Source organism: Osmerus eperlanus, chromosome 14 (genome assembly GCF_963692335.1).
Source record: "Osmerus eperlanus chromosome 14, fOsmEpe2.1, whole genome shotgun sequence".
Lineage (NCBI taxonomy): Eukaryota > Metazoa > Chordata > Actinopteri > Osmeriformes > Osmeridae > Osmerus > Osmerus eperlanus.
This window is the reverse complement of record NC_085031.1, coordinates 10024328-10039761: the sequence shown is the minus strand read 5'-3', so window position 1 is coordinate 10039761 and position 15434 is coordinate 10024328. Positions and strand designations below refer to the sequence as shown.

The window sequence follows — 15434 nt, the reverse complement described above, 5'->3', positions numbered from 1 at the left end:
AGAGTTTTGCCTATTTAACAGCTCAAACATCTCACGTGGCACTGCATGCACGTCCTTGGGTCATGAGCAAGCCACCAACCTATTTTCAACTGTATACAGTGCCCTGTTCTCAAGATAATCGAGACACACACACACAGATTCCTGGAATAATAAAGTGATATGTCTAGAACACCAGTATTTGTTTAGTTACAGTGCAAAATAATATGACTGCCACAGCCAATCATGTATCTTTTTTCCTCTCCATGACCCAACCGTCCCTCTCCAAAACAGACCACAGCAGGCCCTCACCATCATACTTTCTCAGAAACACCTAATTGGTCCCCCAGATGGATGAGAAGCAGCCTGGCATGCTGACCCCCTGTACAGAAATAACAGCTAGAGAAGTTTCACAACTCACATAAGATACCAGAATAATTTATATGACCGAACCTTCCTTTAGTCAGGCACTCAACATTTCCAATCACCCCTGGAGTCTCTAGGTGAGAGAGCAAACATGGCATATATCAACAGATGTGGAATTACATTTCCATAATGTCAGTCTTGCAGAGATAATTTGAACTCTGTGTACACATTAACAGAGAGACAGTATACTGTCACCTTTGGAATAACGTATAACTATATACTGTAGCGTTTTGCAATGATGATGTTGATGTTCTCAGTGCTTTTTCTCTGTTCAGTTTGAGCTTTGAAAGAAACAAACTTGGAGTAGATATTAACTAAAGGATATATATTTTCAGTTCAATCGATTTATAAAAAGCATTGTAAAATATTTTTCTCTGTATGTAAGAGGAGGATGTAGTACTGTCTTGTTGCTATGACAGGAAGTGCTGAGTGCACAGTGAGATCATTTCATCTAACGGTCGCGGACGGAAGTTCAAATGACTGCAGTGTGAGATCTTGAATGAAACATGAATAACAAAGCAGGGTGGCACCTGAGTGTGGGAGTTACAGTAGTAAATGTGGCTCAGTGGATGAAGTCAAAGGTTATGAAAAGAGTAGAGAAAGCAGCAGAAACACTATGGTTGTTGACTTGGGCCTTGCGAATCATGGCCAGTTCATTTGAGGTTGATGTTAATCGTGTGTCATGTGATACAGTATTTCCCTGGACTGTACAACAATGTTCTGTACAAAAATGTACAGTCCGTCTAGCCACCATGTGCTCAAGCTAGGCCAGAGCTTCCTCGCTCTGTTTATTAAAACACACTGCTTTATTTGTGGTCTTTAGAGGGCATCGATGGACAGCATTTCATTTTGTCCTGCACTCGCTCTGTACTGTCAGGCCAGTCAGCTTGATGAAGGATTTACTCAAGGCCATGGAGCTTATTGAAAAGCTAAGACGTGCATTGACTTTCCCCCTCTGCACAGTATTTTCACCTCTCTCTCTCTCTCTCTCTCTCTCTCTCTCTCTCTCTCTCTCTCTCTCTCTCTCTCTCTCTCTCTCTCTCTCTCTCTCTCTCTCTCTCTCTCTCTCTCTCTCTCTCTCTCTCTCTCTCTCTCTCTCTCTCTCTCTCTCTCTCTCTCTCTCTCTCTCTCTCTCTCTCTCTCTCTCTCTCTCTCTCTCTCTCTCTCTCTCTCTCTCTCTCTCTCTCTCTCTCTCTCTCTCTCTCTCTCTCTCTCTCTCTCATCATCTGAACACACACGATCCAAAAACACAATGCAACTTGACAATTTTTGACTTTATTCCTCCATCTCTCTACATGTTGACGATGGTGGGGGAGAAGAGTAAAGGAAAGGCCTGTTCTACAGGCCTTTCACACATTTTCACTGTATTTATTGGAGGAAGATACATGGAAAAGGTTGCATTAAAGATAGAGGAGATCTGAACCCCAAACATCCCCCTTTGTGTTTCCAGAAAACCAAAGAACACTAAGGCCTAAATTTTAAATGATTTCCCCTTTGAACTTTGCTTCATCAACATTTGCTAATTTTCTCCATTCCATGAATGAACATGGCCAACATGGCAAGCATAACATGCTGTTGCCATTTAACACCTGCTGCTTGTCAGATGATTGCTGAACCATCACCATACCTTAATGTCTCTCACCCTAACTCCCATGACCGCCTCACTTCCTGGTATATGTGACTACCTCACAAACAGCCAGGCACAATGTGTGGTATGACCAATTAAGCTCCTTGCAAGCTGTCCCTATTAGAATTTTTCTCTCCATCTCTCATCCTTAGGCCGCTCCTCTGTGGCAGTGAATGTGCTTGTCTAGGTCCGGAATATCAGTTATCACGAATATATAGCCACATCACGGCATCCATTAAATCGGGGCAATACTTTCCAGAGGTCCAAACAGCTGTTTTACCAGTCCTCACGCTCCACGTTTAATAGACGACCATTCGTTATTTAATAGCCGTAATCCCAACAGGCCGTTTAATTGCACACAGTTTCCTGTGTGTGTGTGTGTGTGTGTAAATGTGTGTGGTGGGAAGAACGGGAGATGACCCTTCAACATTATGTTAACCGCCACCATATTGCAGTATTTTTACACCCACTGTTCACAGGCCTGAACCCAGGCAGTTAGCTGAATAATGGGATCCACAGGGGGCAGAGAGAACAAAGCCTAGACAGAAGAACTGTCCTGGGTTTTTCCTTGAGGACTTAAACACGTTATTCTTAACCTAATTAGCAAGCACTCCAAACGCACTGTGACAACTCTTAGGCCTTAAAACCCCCCCCAAAAAATGAAAAAACAAAATCCAGTTGAGAGATTAGGTCCTTTTTTTCCATATCTGCTATCTTAGTGATGAGGTGGTGTTACTAAAATAAATCCACGCTCTATGGCCGGAGCTACTAAAAGGCAATTCTTCTCAACTCTCCCTGCAACTTGTCTCTAAGGTAAAAGGAGGGTCGGTCTGGTTGCTTACATAACCGTATGTCTTCTTCCCTGCTACAGTACATCCTATTCTCCCTCACGGTTGTCTTGGGCTCCTTAAACGCTGTCTCAGACTCACTGGGTAGTGGACGTTGATACGGACATAAAAGCCTGGCTCTGACGTTATTCATAGGCACTGTCTCTAGGGTCGGCGAAGAGGGGTCAAAGGTCTCCACCATCTTTGTCCCCTTGTCTCCCATGTCTTCCCTGGGTAGATCAATCACGATCCTTAGCCCCAGGTGGGGCCCCTCGGGATAGAGCCCTCACTAGCCTGCCAGACTTACCGTATTGTCTGTAAGCTGGGTCTGTCAGAGTGGGGCTCTCGTGCTCCATGGATGGACACACACTCACTCAGGCCCGGGACATCCAAGGAAATTGAGTGTTTTGCATTCTCAACTGGTGGTAGTGACAGTATGCTCAAAAATGTGGACAGGCAGACACACACACCAACCCATTACAGTAGATAAACCTGCCTGACAAGCATCTTCTAGAATCCTGCACACTACAGCAGAACTATTGAAGCCACACTACTGCATTTGAGCCCAAGGATTACATCTAGTCCAAAATTATTATTTTCAATTAAATATTTGATTAAAGTTATACTCACAAATAAATCTTTATCCTTGGTTCTTTTCCTACCATTCACATTTGTGGCCACACCCAGGGAGGTTGGCTACAGTTCCATGGACCTTGAACTTCTTAATAATATTTGCAACATCTTGTCACAGAAACATCAAGCTTCTTTGAGATAGTCTTGTAGCTTTACCATGCTGGTCTTTTATTTTCTTTCTCATCTCCTCAGACAACTCTCTCTTTTGCTCCCTCTGCCCATGTTGGTGTGGTGCACCAAGGACAAAATGACAAAGTAACCACTTTCCTCCATTTAAATAGGCTGAATGACTGATTACAAGATTGGAGATATGTGTGAAATCACTATAATCTAATTATTCATTATCTTTTCCAATGGCCACCAACAAATGTGTCCGGGCCATTTTACAACAGCTTTGTTGTAAAATGAGGAATAATTCATCTCTTTTCACAGCTTTTTTGCTTTATTCTAGTCTATAACATACCAAAGGCATGCAAGTATACATGATGCAATAGCTTTTTAATGTCATCGCTTTTCCGGAGGAATTAAGTATTATTTAAATGAGCTGTAAGTGTACCAACAAATTTCAATACATCTGTATGTAGAAAAAAAAGAAAATTATTTTGGTTGATGATGAGGATGTTTGGGTTCTCCTCTATGTTATGCAATATTGAAATGGCCGTAAACCACTGTACTTGACGAAACATCTTTTTTGGGGCATGTTTGGCAGCACTTGCTTTGGGCTGTGTTTAGCTATGTAGTCTCCAAGCATGATATCTTAACAGTGAACCAACTTTTTTACCCCCCGGGCCCCGGCAGATGAGTTGGAATAGAACACTGTGTTACTTTTACGTTAGCTGATGATGTCATCCTTCTTTCCTGTCTGGATTGTTATGTACTCATTAATCAGTAGGAAGATACTTGCGTGATAGCAGTTGTGAACAGTCCAGCTGAGTGGTGTGTTGAAATATTCATGCCAAAGGATAAGTTAAATTTTAGCAAGGGTAATTTAAAGCTCATGAAAAGGTGCAGTTATATGTATTTTTTAGTACCACCAAGGAGGAAAATAAGTATGGTCCGGCGAAGGATTTTTTTTCTGACCCAGCTTCCCCAGGCTGGTTCTCCTCCCTTCCTCCATCTTTTGGACATACAAACATACATTACATACGTACATGTCCTGTACCACCAGAAATATGAGATACAGGGGAGGCATGTTGGCCATCATTTTGTCTAGTTACAACCCCGCCCTCTGCATCTTAGTAGTATTTGACTGAGGACACTCTAGAAAAAGGGTTAGAAGAAAGTTAAGTCTGCTTTTAGTATGTCAAAATTATATGTAATTTGGCAGTGCCGTGTCCTACCATGTGGCAATGAATATTATTCTCTTAAATCAGGATTTAGCTCTTTTTTTCTATGGTAATTATGTCCAAAACTTTGAAGTTTTTATTTCCTGCCTGTTCCTAAATGTCATTTGGAACTATGGAATTACGGACATTTAGCAAGGGTGACTCTCTCAACACAATTGAGACTTCTACAGGCTTTTATAAATGGTCTTTTAGAGAGGATGTATTTAAATCCAGGGGTTCAAGCTTTATCTGGTCTCTCTTCACTTTTACAATGTCAAAGAAGAAAATGCATGGTTTTATACATGTCATTTCTATTAAGAACTAGTCATTATCGCCCTCTAGTCATCAATGATATTAGCATGTGATTTGCAGGCTCATTATGTCCCTCTACTCATTCAGAGTTACATTCACCATGAAGTTACAGAAACACCAGTACGGTGTTCATTTTAGGACATCCTCAGATCTCAGACTCAAGTGTCAGACTCAAACGAAAAGGCGTCAAGTCTCAGACCAAAAGTCGTCAGACTCAGGCGAAACGGCTTCAGTCTCAGAAAAAACTCATTCTCAGACAAAACGCTCTCAAACCAAACGCCATCATTCTCAGACAAAACGCTCTCAAACTAAACGGCGTCATTCTCAGACAAAACGCTCTCAAAATAAACGGCGTCATTCTCAGACAAAACGCTCTAAACGACATCATTCTCAGACAAAACGCTCTCAAACTAAACGGCGTCATTCTCAGACAAAACGCTCTCAAACCAAACAACATCATTCTCAGACAAAACGCCCTCAAACTAAACTTTGTCAGAATCTTTTTTGTCAAAGCTAGCTAGATGAGGGAGCTGTTGACTAGCTTTCTGAATTAGCTAAAGTAGCAGCTTTTAAAGTGAATACCATGGTGTTGTTTCTGTTAACTGGTACAGCAAGAAAACTTGCTTTTGATATAATATGAAATAGTTGTTTTCTGCAAGCTAGTTCACTCGTGTGAAGTAAACCCATGTGTAGTCCTCTGGTTGCCATGGATACTACATGGCAACCAGAGGTACTGGCGGAACAGTTGTTCAGATCGTCGCGCCGCGTGTTGATGACGTTTATGATTCTTTAGCAAAGTTTGTTTGTAGTATCCACACAGTATCCCGTCACACACGGGATGTCCCAAGATATCATGAGACTAAGGAATCACTTAATAAAGGCAAACAAATCAATAGTTATTGGCCAAAACACATTTTTGCTTCCTGCGGCCACGCCCAGTGATCACATGACACCAAATTGTGTGGACATCCTCAGAAGAGGGTTCCCAGTCATCATACCATGTTTGGTGTTGACATCTCAAAGATTTGCTGAGATTTGACCCAAATTCCTGTTTGGTTGCTTTGTTGCCAAATTTGATTGGCTGTACCGGCTGTAACGGTTTTGAAAATCAAATATAAAAGTAATACCTGAGTGAGGGTTGATGTGTGCCAATTCTGGGGAAGATTGGAAAAAAATTGTAGGAGGAGTAGGCTTTCAAAGGTTTTTGATAAAACCGGAAATGGCGGACAATCTATATAACCGGAAATTGACGTTGAACTCGTCTTGATCCAGGGAATCCTATGGCACTTTTTTTTTTTAAATCAGTCATACGGTTCAAAAGTTGCGTGTGTAAACTCAAGTCCAACCTTGACCCGTTGGTGGCGCTAGAGTGGTCTAATGGGAGACATGAAACTTGGTGTAAGTATAGAAGGGTCTGTCCTTAATGAGTGTGCCAAATTTCACAAAAAGTTACCGTATGGTTCTAGGGGCTGCCATTGACTCCCATGGTACTATCATGGTAAAATTGTATCTTGTACATTTGTATTTTTTGTAATTGTATTTTTGTATTTTTATATTGTAATTTACGGCAACTTATATTTTATTTTATTGTAAATTTAATTTAATTCTAATCCCACTTAGGATTCAGCCTTATTGTCCTCGTCATCCCTCCTCGTTCCCCACAACTCTCATCCTGACTAATGTATGTCCCCGTCACTTTTACCATCAAAGCAACCCAGACGGCCCTCATGCCGTATCCTCCCAACAACAGGAGATGTTATCTGATTAAATAATAATCTAACCTGTTTTATGAGGCAGAAAATGTCTGGAGAAACATCTGTGAAACAAGTTGCGTATTAAAAATGCAGGAGGCCCACATTCAAAATTCCTTTTTGCATGGGATGGCATGCCTATAAAGAGAATGCAAAGCGCTCAGGCCCCAAGCTCATTCAAGTCCTGCCATTATCACTCTCTGACAGTCAGTCTGGAATGATCCCCTCTCCCCCCTCCATTCCACATCCCCATATCCCAAACTGGGATGGGGGGGGGGGGGGGCAGCAGGCCTATGCCCTGCGTCCCCCTGTATCGTCATAAGTGTACAGTAAAACCGATGGCTGTTCTTAGTTCTATATTTTTTTAACCAATAAGATTGTCGTGGTCCCACATGTATGTCTGCTCTCCCGAATCCTGATAGACTGAAGTTGTTTTTTTTGCAGATTGGTCTTTTAAGACGTCGAGGGCTGTGGAGACGCCTCTGATTCTTGAGGCATGATGGGAAGTGAGGGAGCAGTGGGACAGTGTAGTTGGAGGATGATGGACGTAGTGGATAACAGAGGCAACTCATTTGACCAAACTCTTCCTTTGTAATATGCTGTAATTTGGCTTAATTATGTAATGTGAGAAGTGGGAAAGTAAGTATTTGTAACTGTCTTCGTTGCGTGGGATTTCCTGGAAGATATTATTGTCATTTTCATATACATCTCTAACAGTGCATGTTGTTTGATTAATTGAATGAATAATGTAATCATTTTCAGCTTGTACAAATAATCTGAGGCTTTAGCATCTAGGAATTTAGACTACAACAGCTTATCCATCACATTTACTCCTACAATTTATGAAAATGTTTCCAGGTGTTAGATATTTAATTAGGTATTTATTGTAAAGATTTTAAAGCCGTTTACGCTGACTACGGTTGAGTTCCCCCCACAAACTCTCTTAGCTTGTGTGTTTGCTCATGTTGTTTAAACAAGCAGGGCCCAAATCCTGCTCAACTGTAAGTGCTCCAAAGGTAGTGGGAACTGAAAAGTACACTGCAGATGGAGACATAAAGCAGTGCTCCCCAAAGAAAAGGAACAATAACATTGTAATGAAAAACGTAATCAAGCATGTTGTATGGCAGAAGAACAATTTCCGTGCGCTCCAATTTCTTTCAAATCAGAAGCAAAAGCTCCTCAAGTCTCCAAAGGGGTGCAACCTCAATAACCAATCATGGATAATATTCCCGCCAATTCTCTCCCTCACATGGGAGACAGCATGGAAACCATCCCAGTGTTTGCTTTTCCTAATTTGGGGAGGGGCCATGTGAGTGTGTGTGTGTGTGCATTGGATCATTGGAAGTTGGCAGAGCATCACATATCAACTAATGTTCCTGAAACATCAGTTGAAACTCAGAGAACTGAATCCCAGGGCCATGTTGAACCTAGCAGCCATTTTGGAGCTTCTCGTCGAAAGCCTATAGATAGGACCCCATGAGACAGAGCTGCAAATGTAGTATTATTGAACCACTCGTGCTGAAATCATCAGATTAACTGCTCATCAAGGCTTCTGTTTACTGTCAATATACCCATACATACTATTCCTTTGCCCTGCGTACCTGAGTTTTCTTTTGTGGGTCCACGGCCTTTTGGTATGAGAGAGACATAGGTAGTCTGTATGAGTGTCTAGCGCTCCAGGCCTTTGGAACCAGAGATAAACCTGAACACGTGAGCCTGCTTTGGCAGTTAAGCATCGTTACAGCCAACCTTTGGTGTGCTGATCCAGGGTGTCAGCAGAGATTGAGCCGTGAGTGATGCGTTTCAGATACTGTCGTCAAGATGAAAAGCTGCTTTTTAAACGTTTTAAAGTCGGTGTGCCAGAACGGCGGCCTGGTATTCCTCCTCCTGACAGAATCATCCATGGAGCTGTGTGTAAAGAGCGACCAGGCCTTATCACATGAGGGGGGTGAGAAAAGAAGATTCTAGCATGGCCACATCAGAGACTGTCATTGTTCATCCTCTCAGTACGTTTAAGCTTTGAAGCTTAGGTCTGAAGAGCTTGCTTTATGGGCATTGTTGACTGTGAAGGTGTGTGTGTGTGTGTATACGTGTATGTCTGTGTGTGTTGGTGCATGTGTAAGTGGAGGACCACTCCCAGGCATTTTACGTAATAGTTTGACTATAAATGCAGCTGCGGTGAAAAGCACAGCAAGATTGGGCTGTCATTTAGTGTGTCATTTAGGGCTGTTCATTTTGGTGTCCTTGATTGTAATTATGCCCTCGTTATAGATCTGCTTTGGGTGATTTTTTTGGGGTGTCTTTTGCAACTCACCACAAAATAAATGTTTCCCTCATTGAATTCTATTCCCCCAAATGCTTGATTCTATTATGATGTTTGCTGTTGTTGTAGAATAATGTTCTGGACATGGAGCACCAAAACGTCAACTTTGCAATCGTGATTATGTGTCATGTATGAGTTCTAAACTCTTGTCTGTTCAGTAACACATTCAAAGATATTAAGCTCATACATGCATACAAGTCTGGGTAACATGATTCATGATTACAACAATTTCAAGTGTTGGAATTATGTTAGAAGGGGGTGCAATTTCAGAATGTTCAAATCCTGAAGTCTTTACAGTAGTACACCAGTTAAAAGTTTACATTTATAAAATGATGCGTGCCATAACAAAGTTGGTGTGGTAGGTTGTTTGTATAATATTAATGAACACGTAATTTGCTGATCTTAAGAGCCGATGGACTTTTATGCATAGGCGAGGTTGGGTTTTGGGCTTAAGCCAGACACCACCTTCCCAGCAATGAGCAGTGTTGCCCAACTGCCCAAAGCCTTCGTTGACTACTGCTTTGTTGACTACTGAGCAGTGGTCAACAGTAGACAACTCAGCAGTAGAAAACTGCTACAACTGCAGCAGTAGACAACTGCTACTTCATAGTGTTACACCCCTCCAGATAAAACGCAGCACTGACATCTTGTAGCAGAGCTCTGCTCTGTTAGTGACAGGCTCTGAGAACAAAGACCTGCAAGCCTGGGGAAGCCATTATCGCTAATGTCTCTCCTAACTTCTTATCTGTGGATATCTAGTTTAATCTCAATTGTAATGTTGTTACTTGTTTATATACCTGTTTGGTTTTGGGCTTCTGAAGATTTTTTTCGCATAGGCCTAATTGGATTTGAGATGATGGTACAGTACGAAATATTACAGCAGAACACTTGGAAGAACTGCCTTTTCCTTAAGTACTTTGTTTGTATAACCAGGCCTTTAAGATAGAAGTTATTCTAACTTGGCAAAATACAATTGTCTTGTGAGTACACAGTTCAAAAACTCAGTTCAAAATCTAACCGTGACAGCCTCAACAGTATTGTGACTTGGCATGTTCTAGGGTAAGACGTTACATTAAGTGAACTCATATTTCTGCTTTTGACCTGAAGCTAAGAGCTTTCTAAGGGCTGTGTGTGGAGAATATTCCAGTCATAACAGTGACGGATAGACCTATTTACCGCAGGGTACAGCCATGTTAACAGCTGTACATGTTAATGGTTTTGGGACGCACCTTGATATGTTGATGACACCTCACAGGGCTATGTTGATGGCCATTGGAAGGGAATTAGAAGAACACTGAGTGCCTGAATAGGGATCTTAAGTGTTCATGATCACCTAAAGATAAACAGTAGAATGTCTTAGTGCCTGGCATATCACCTGTGGGGCTTAAAGCTGGACACTTGATTCAGATTTTATTTGTATCTGAATATGCCTTCTTCTGAAGACACTTCAGTCGATCCATAATACGACACGTATCACTGGTACGTAGTGAAAATGTATTGTTCTCATGCCCTTTCAAAATACAATTTGGTCAAGTAAAAATCTGTAGTTTAAACAGTTATCTTGTTTGTAGAATATCTGGCAGGATTGGGCGTTTACACTTGCATTGGAGGTCTTACCACAACATGTCTCCTACCTATCTTGCAAATTCCCTTTTTCTTAGTGAGAGAGATTGCTGAATGCCCACAAACAGGTCTAACCTCTAGGGCACAGCGTGTGTTCGTTAAGCCTACACCGTGCCAGCGTGTGCATATCCGATTTGCCCACAGCATCGCTGGCAGGCTGTGAAGTCCAGTCTGTGCGGTATCTCGCTTGAGGCTTCCAGGTATATTTATCGGGTTTTGGGAAGGTATAGATCTGAGCTCCCAGTGGGAGCAGGACTGTGTAGCTCAGTGGGACACTGTCAGGGTTCAGGGCTGACCTTGCAGCGAAGTGCCACTACGTAGTGGGCCGCTCATTATTCAATTAGACAGAATTAGGCATAGGGCTAATGTGACAGTGGGCTGCAGGGAACACACTGAGTGTTGGCTTCCTCTCCATGTAACTGGGCCACGACACTGCACAATCCCTCCACGAGGTGTGTGTGCATGTTCTGCGTCTCGGTTGATCACATCTGTGGAATTCCTTTCTTACAGTTATGGAGAATGTGACTGGGAGTGTGTGTGTAGGCACAAGCATGGTTTATTCCTAGGACAGATTACGAACAGTAATATTCATAATATGTATGTGTGTGTGTATGTATGACCACAGGTGGAATTTACGCAGGTCTTGAGAAGAATCTGGGCTTTCAGTCAACCGTTACTCACCCACTGTTTAACATTTGACCTCAATCATTATGTAGTTTGCCTGACGGGTAAATAATCAGACCAAACCTTAGCTTGTCCTTTTCCTTTGTGACAACGGTCTTAAGTCATTAGGGGTGAGGGCAGATGACATTCTGAAACAGAGGTCACACTCTCATTCGCTAGGCGTCCAGTCTCAGACTGTTGGAGGCTCCATCTCCATTTTTTCATAATGCACAGTATTACAACCATGAATCCAGTTAAGACCAAATCCTTTCCTGGTGAAGACTGAGTAATGAGGAAACTTTCTCAATAAGTAATTTCTCTCTGTTTATCTCTCTTTCTCTGTGTAGTCTAATCTTGGACAGCTTTGTCTTATTACGATGTCATCTGGTTGAATTGGAAACCAAAATCGATCTGCCACTATCCAGGTAGAGGGGTTCATTTTCATGAAATATCCAAGTAATTCCTGCAAGTGCCATGCTATCGCTACTTCTTAGAAGTGCATGTATTACTTCATCATCCATTACTGGTTAGGTAAACAACAACCACCTACATTAAGGTTCCTTCTATTAGACTATTTTTACAGAGCAAAGAGAGGAGACAAAGAGACGAATGGAAGGAATAGAGTAGACACCACTGAACACCAGACGTCGGCGCTTCAGGTCTCAAAACAGCAAAACGAATATACTGCTGTGTGCAGTGGTGTTTCCATTGGGACAATAATTCATTTTCTACTCCTCCTCTCTTCACTTTGTACTGGAGGTCAAGGGAGACCAGATTTGTTTAATTGGATCAGAGCATCACTGCAGAGTTTTTATTATACTGCTGACAGAACCTTGTTTTTAAAAGGGATGGTTCCCTTGACATTATTATCTAAAGGGCACCATTTGCCATTATTTCAAAACAGTGAGAGAAGGGGGGGTATAAAAAGCATTTAATATCCAGAAATGGGCTTCTCAACTACAGTAGGTGATAGACTAGAAGTTGAACAGTACTCATCCTGCGTACAGTTTGCATCAGACACAGACATCTGATAGGATCTATCGAAATTCTCACACACAAAACACTGCTGTGCTTGTTGATTACCCACGTGCTTGTTACCACCTCCACGCCACCCCATCCTCAACCCCCCAAGGATCCAGGTTTCCATCCATCCCAGACTCCACACTTCCGGCCACCACCTACCACAATCCCTGCCTCCACCAGCCTCCAGACTCCCAGCTTCCACCCACCCCAGTCTCCACCCTTTCAGCTTCCACCTACCCCAGCCTCCAGCATCAGCCTCCACCTACCCCAGCTCCTCATTCCCCAGATTTGTCCCTTGGTATGCAACGTAGTTCACTAACTCACCCTCTCGCTCTCTGATTGCCTAAATGCTGACTGGTCCTCTTACCTCCCCCGCTTTCTTTTTCTCTTCTCACAGGCTTAACGGAGATTGACGAGGGCTCACATGTTCGATACAAAGATCCAATGCCTTGGCATGAAAGCAGCAGGGTCTGCCATCACCTTGAAGGTATCTGGAGGTGAGAAGAACTATTGCTCAATATAACATTTTGGATTACACAGGCTTCTCTGGGGCACAAAGACAGTTTCCTTGTCACATATTTAGCCTGGTTTGCTGTGTAGAATCGTCACATTGGACATACAAAAAAATGCAGCTGTCTGACTAAGCACAGTAGTCCAGTGTAAATTCTGCTCAAGTTTAGCCCCAAAAATATAACATGGAAGCAGTGGCAATGATCCATTCCAGAAGGTTTGCACCCTTCCCTGTTGCTGTTAACTACATAGAGCGCAGGGTGGGGGATGTGCCTTTAGGAGTGGATCAAGACAGGACATTCCAGAATTTTCTGGCCCCTGAAAACCAAGAAATAAACAAACAACACACACTTAAAGGGTTTCCAAGTCAAGGGATTTATTAGGGAAGGGTGAATATAAAGGTAACTGTATTTAGGGACTCTATGATCTGAGCAAACCACAACTAGTCACTCTCCGTGGGTCTAAGTTACATGGTACACAACAACCAATCAAAGGCAACATTATTCAGTGATATTGTTAAATTAATTCTTTTTTTAAACTGCAATACCATAGAGACCATAAATGTGCTTTGAGATAAAAACACAATACGGATTATCATCAACATCAGGAAAGAAGATACTATCTGACTTGATGCTGACACTTAATGGTATCTTTAAACATAAGTTAATCCTATCACTACTAAGGTAACATAAGAAAAGAGAGTCATTATATACCGAGTTAGGAGGAAGCATATAAACTTGGATAGTATCCCTTTTTCTCTACTCTTCCCTTCAACAGAATTCCTCTCATAGACAGGCGTCGTACAGTCAGCCAGTCAGCAGCTGGGATAACTCTTTTGCTAAAATAATTGACAACCACAGTTGGGTCATGATTGACACTTTTCTGATGTTTCGTTTTTTAGTTTTCTTCCTTTTTAAAGTTCATTGTTTTTAAAGTGACCCACATTCTGACTCACATGTTAAGCTACAATAAAAGAAGAACAATAAATAGTGTTTGACGCATGCCGGCTGCCTATTGGCCGACAAAAGCCCAGGGTGCACATGGGAGTTGTAGTTTTCCAACTTAGTGAGTACTGTAGTCCTCCCGGTGTCTCCACAACCCTGAACACAGCTGGGAGGTGCCATAAGTAGATCTTGACTTAGCCAAAATAAAATAAAAACAAAATTAACACAAAGAGAAAGAAAGGGCGGTATCTTAAACTTCTCTTGTCATAATTGTTGTAAATTTTTTTCTTCTTCGTTTCAGACGGACGTTTCTAGAAGGAGTCCATGGCCTTGAACTCGCTGAGGGCCTGGACGGGTGAGATGTGCTTCTTCTGGGAGCCTCGTCGCACACGCGTCTGGCACTCCTCGGGCTTCTCCCTCTTCACCAGCGGCTTCTTCTCAGGGGCCTTCATGCGCCATGAGACCACGGGCGAGTTGACGGCGGCTGTGCCGTACACCTTCTGGTACTTGGTTGAGGCTACGTAGGAGGCCTTGACGGTCAGCACCACGGCGTTCATCAGGTTCTTGGCCGCCTGGATCAGTGAGGTGGCGCTGTCCAACTACAGAGTTGGGGAGGGGGGGGGAGGATAAAGAGTGGGTGGATAGAGGAAGTGGAGAAAAAGATTAGTGCAAGTGTAAGTGTCTTTATGTACAAACATTCACTTACAGAAAGGGTCTCAAAAACAGCAGCAAGTTCATTCGAATTCAGATCTCAGCTCATGAACGGCATTATCATCCTAACCTACAAGATTGTATACAACCTATTTGGAAAGCATACTCACAATACGTTACATTACTTTTTCCTTTGGGGAACTTGGAATGCCTGAACACGCAATCTACTACAATGTGATCTTTCCCAGATAAAGTGTTGTTTGAAGAAAGAGTAAGAGGCACGTGTCTAACTGCATGGGTTTCCGCTGCCTCTGACAGGTAGCTGCTGCTGTTGAGAGATCCTGGAGTTTGGTGAGGACGACAAAGCGAGCCCACCTGCGGTGCAGGTAGCGCTCTCTCTGTCTCTATCTGTGAGGCTAGACCCAGGCAGTCTTCTCAACTGACAATTAAGGGGAAGGAGCGGCCGGCTCTGCGCTACACGCCGTCCGCTTTGGGTCGTAGCGGCACTGCGTAATTAGCGGCGGTTGAGGTCGGGTGCACTCTTCTCCTGCCGCCTGTTTTGTTTGGCTGACATTTTAGAGTTCACGGACGCCCTTACACCCCCTCCAAGCCTTCCACACACACCACCCCCCTCTTCCTCCACCCTCCTAGAGAGGAGTCAACCGGCGAGATTTAATGAGCGTAGACTCCAGCTGGCCAGTGTAAAAAGGTTAAGGTCTCAGCGGGACCCCTGGACTCCCCATCCACGGTCTTTAAATTTGCTTTAATTGACTCCCAACAGGACAGACAAACACTGGCAGGACATACAGTTACAGCTCCT

At 42.9% G+C, this 15434-nt stretch overlaps 1 protein-coding gene across 1 annotated transcript in view; it reads right to left on the bottom strand.

Moving 5' to 3' along the window:
• Positions 1-13380: 13380 nt before the first annotated feature.
• The window catches only part of LOC134033241 (catenin alpha-2), a 61859-nt gene continuing 59805 nt past the window's right edge, over positions 13381-15434 (bottom strand). The window contains exon 11 of the mRNA XM_062477338.1: positions 13381-14562. Within this exon, the coding sequence (XP_062333322.1) occupies positions 14275-14562 (288 nt within the window). The 3' untranslated portion in view covers positions 13381-14274. The remainder of the gene's footprint in view (positions 14563-15434) is intronic.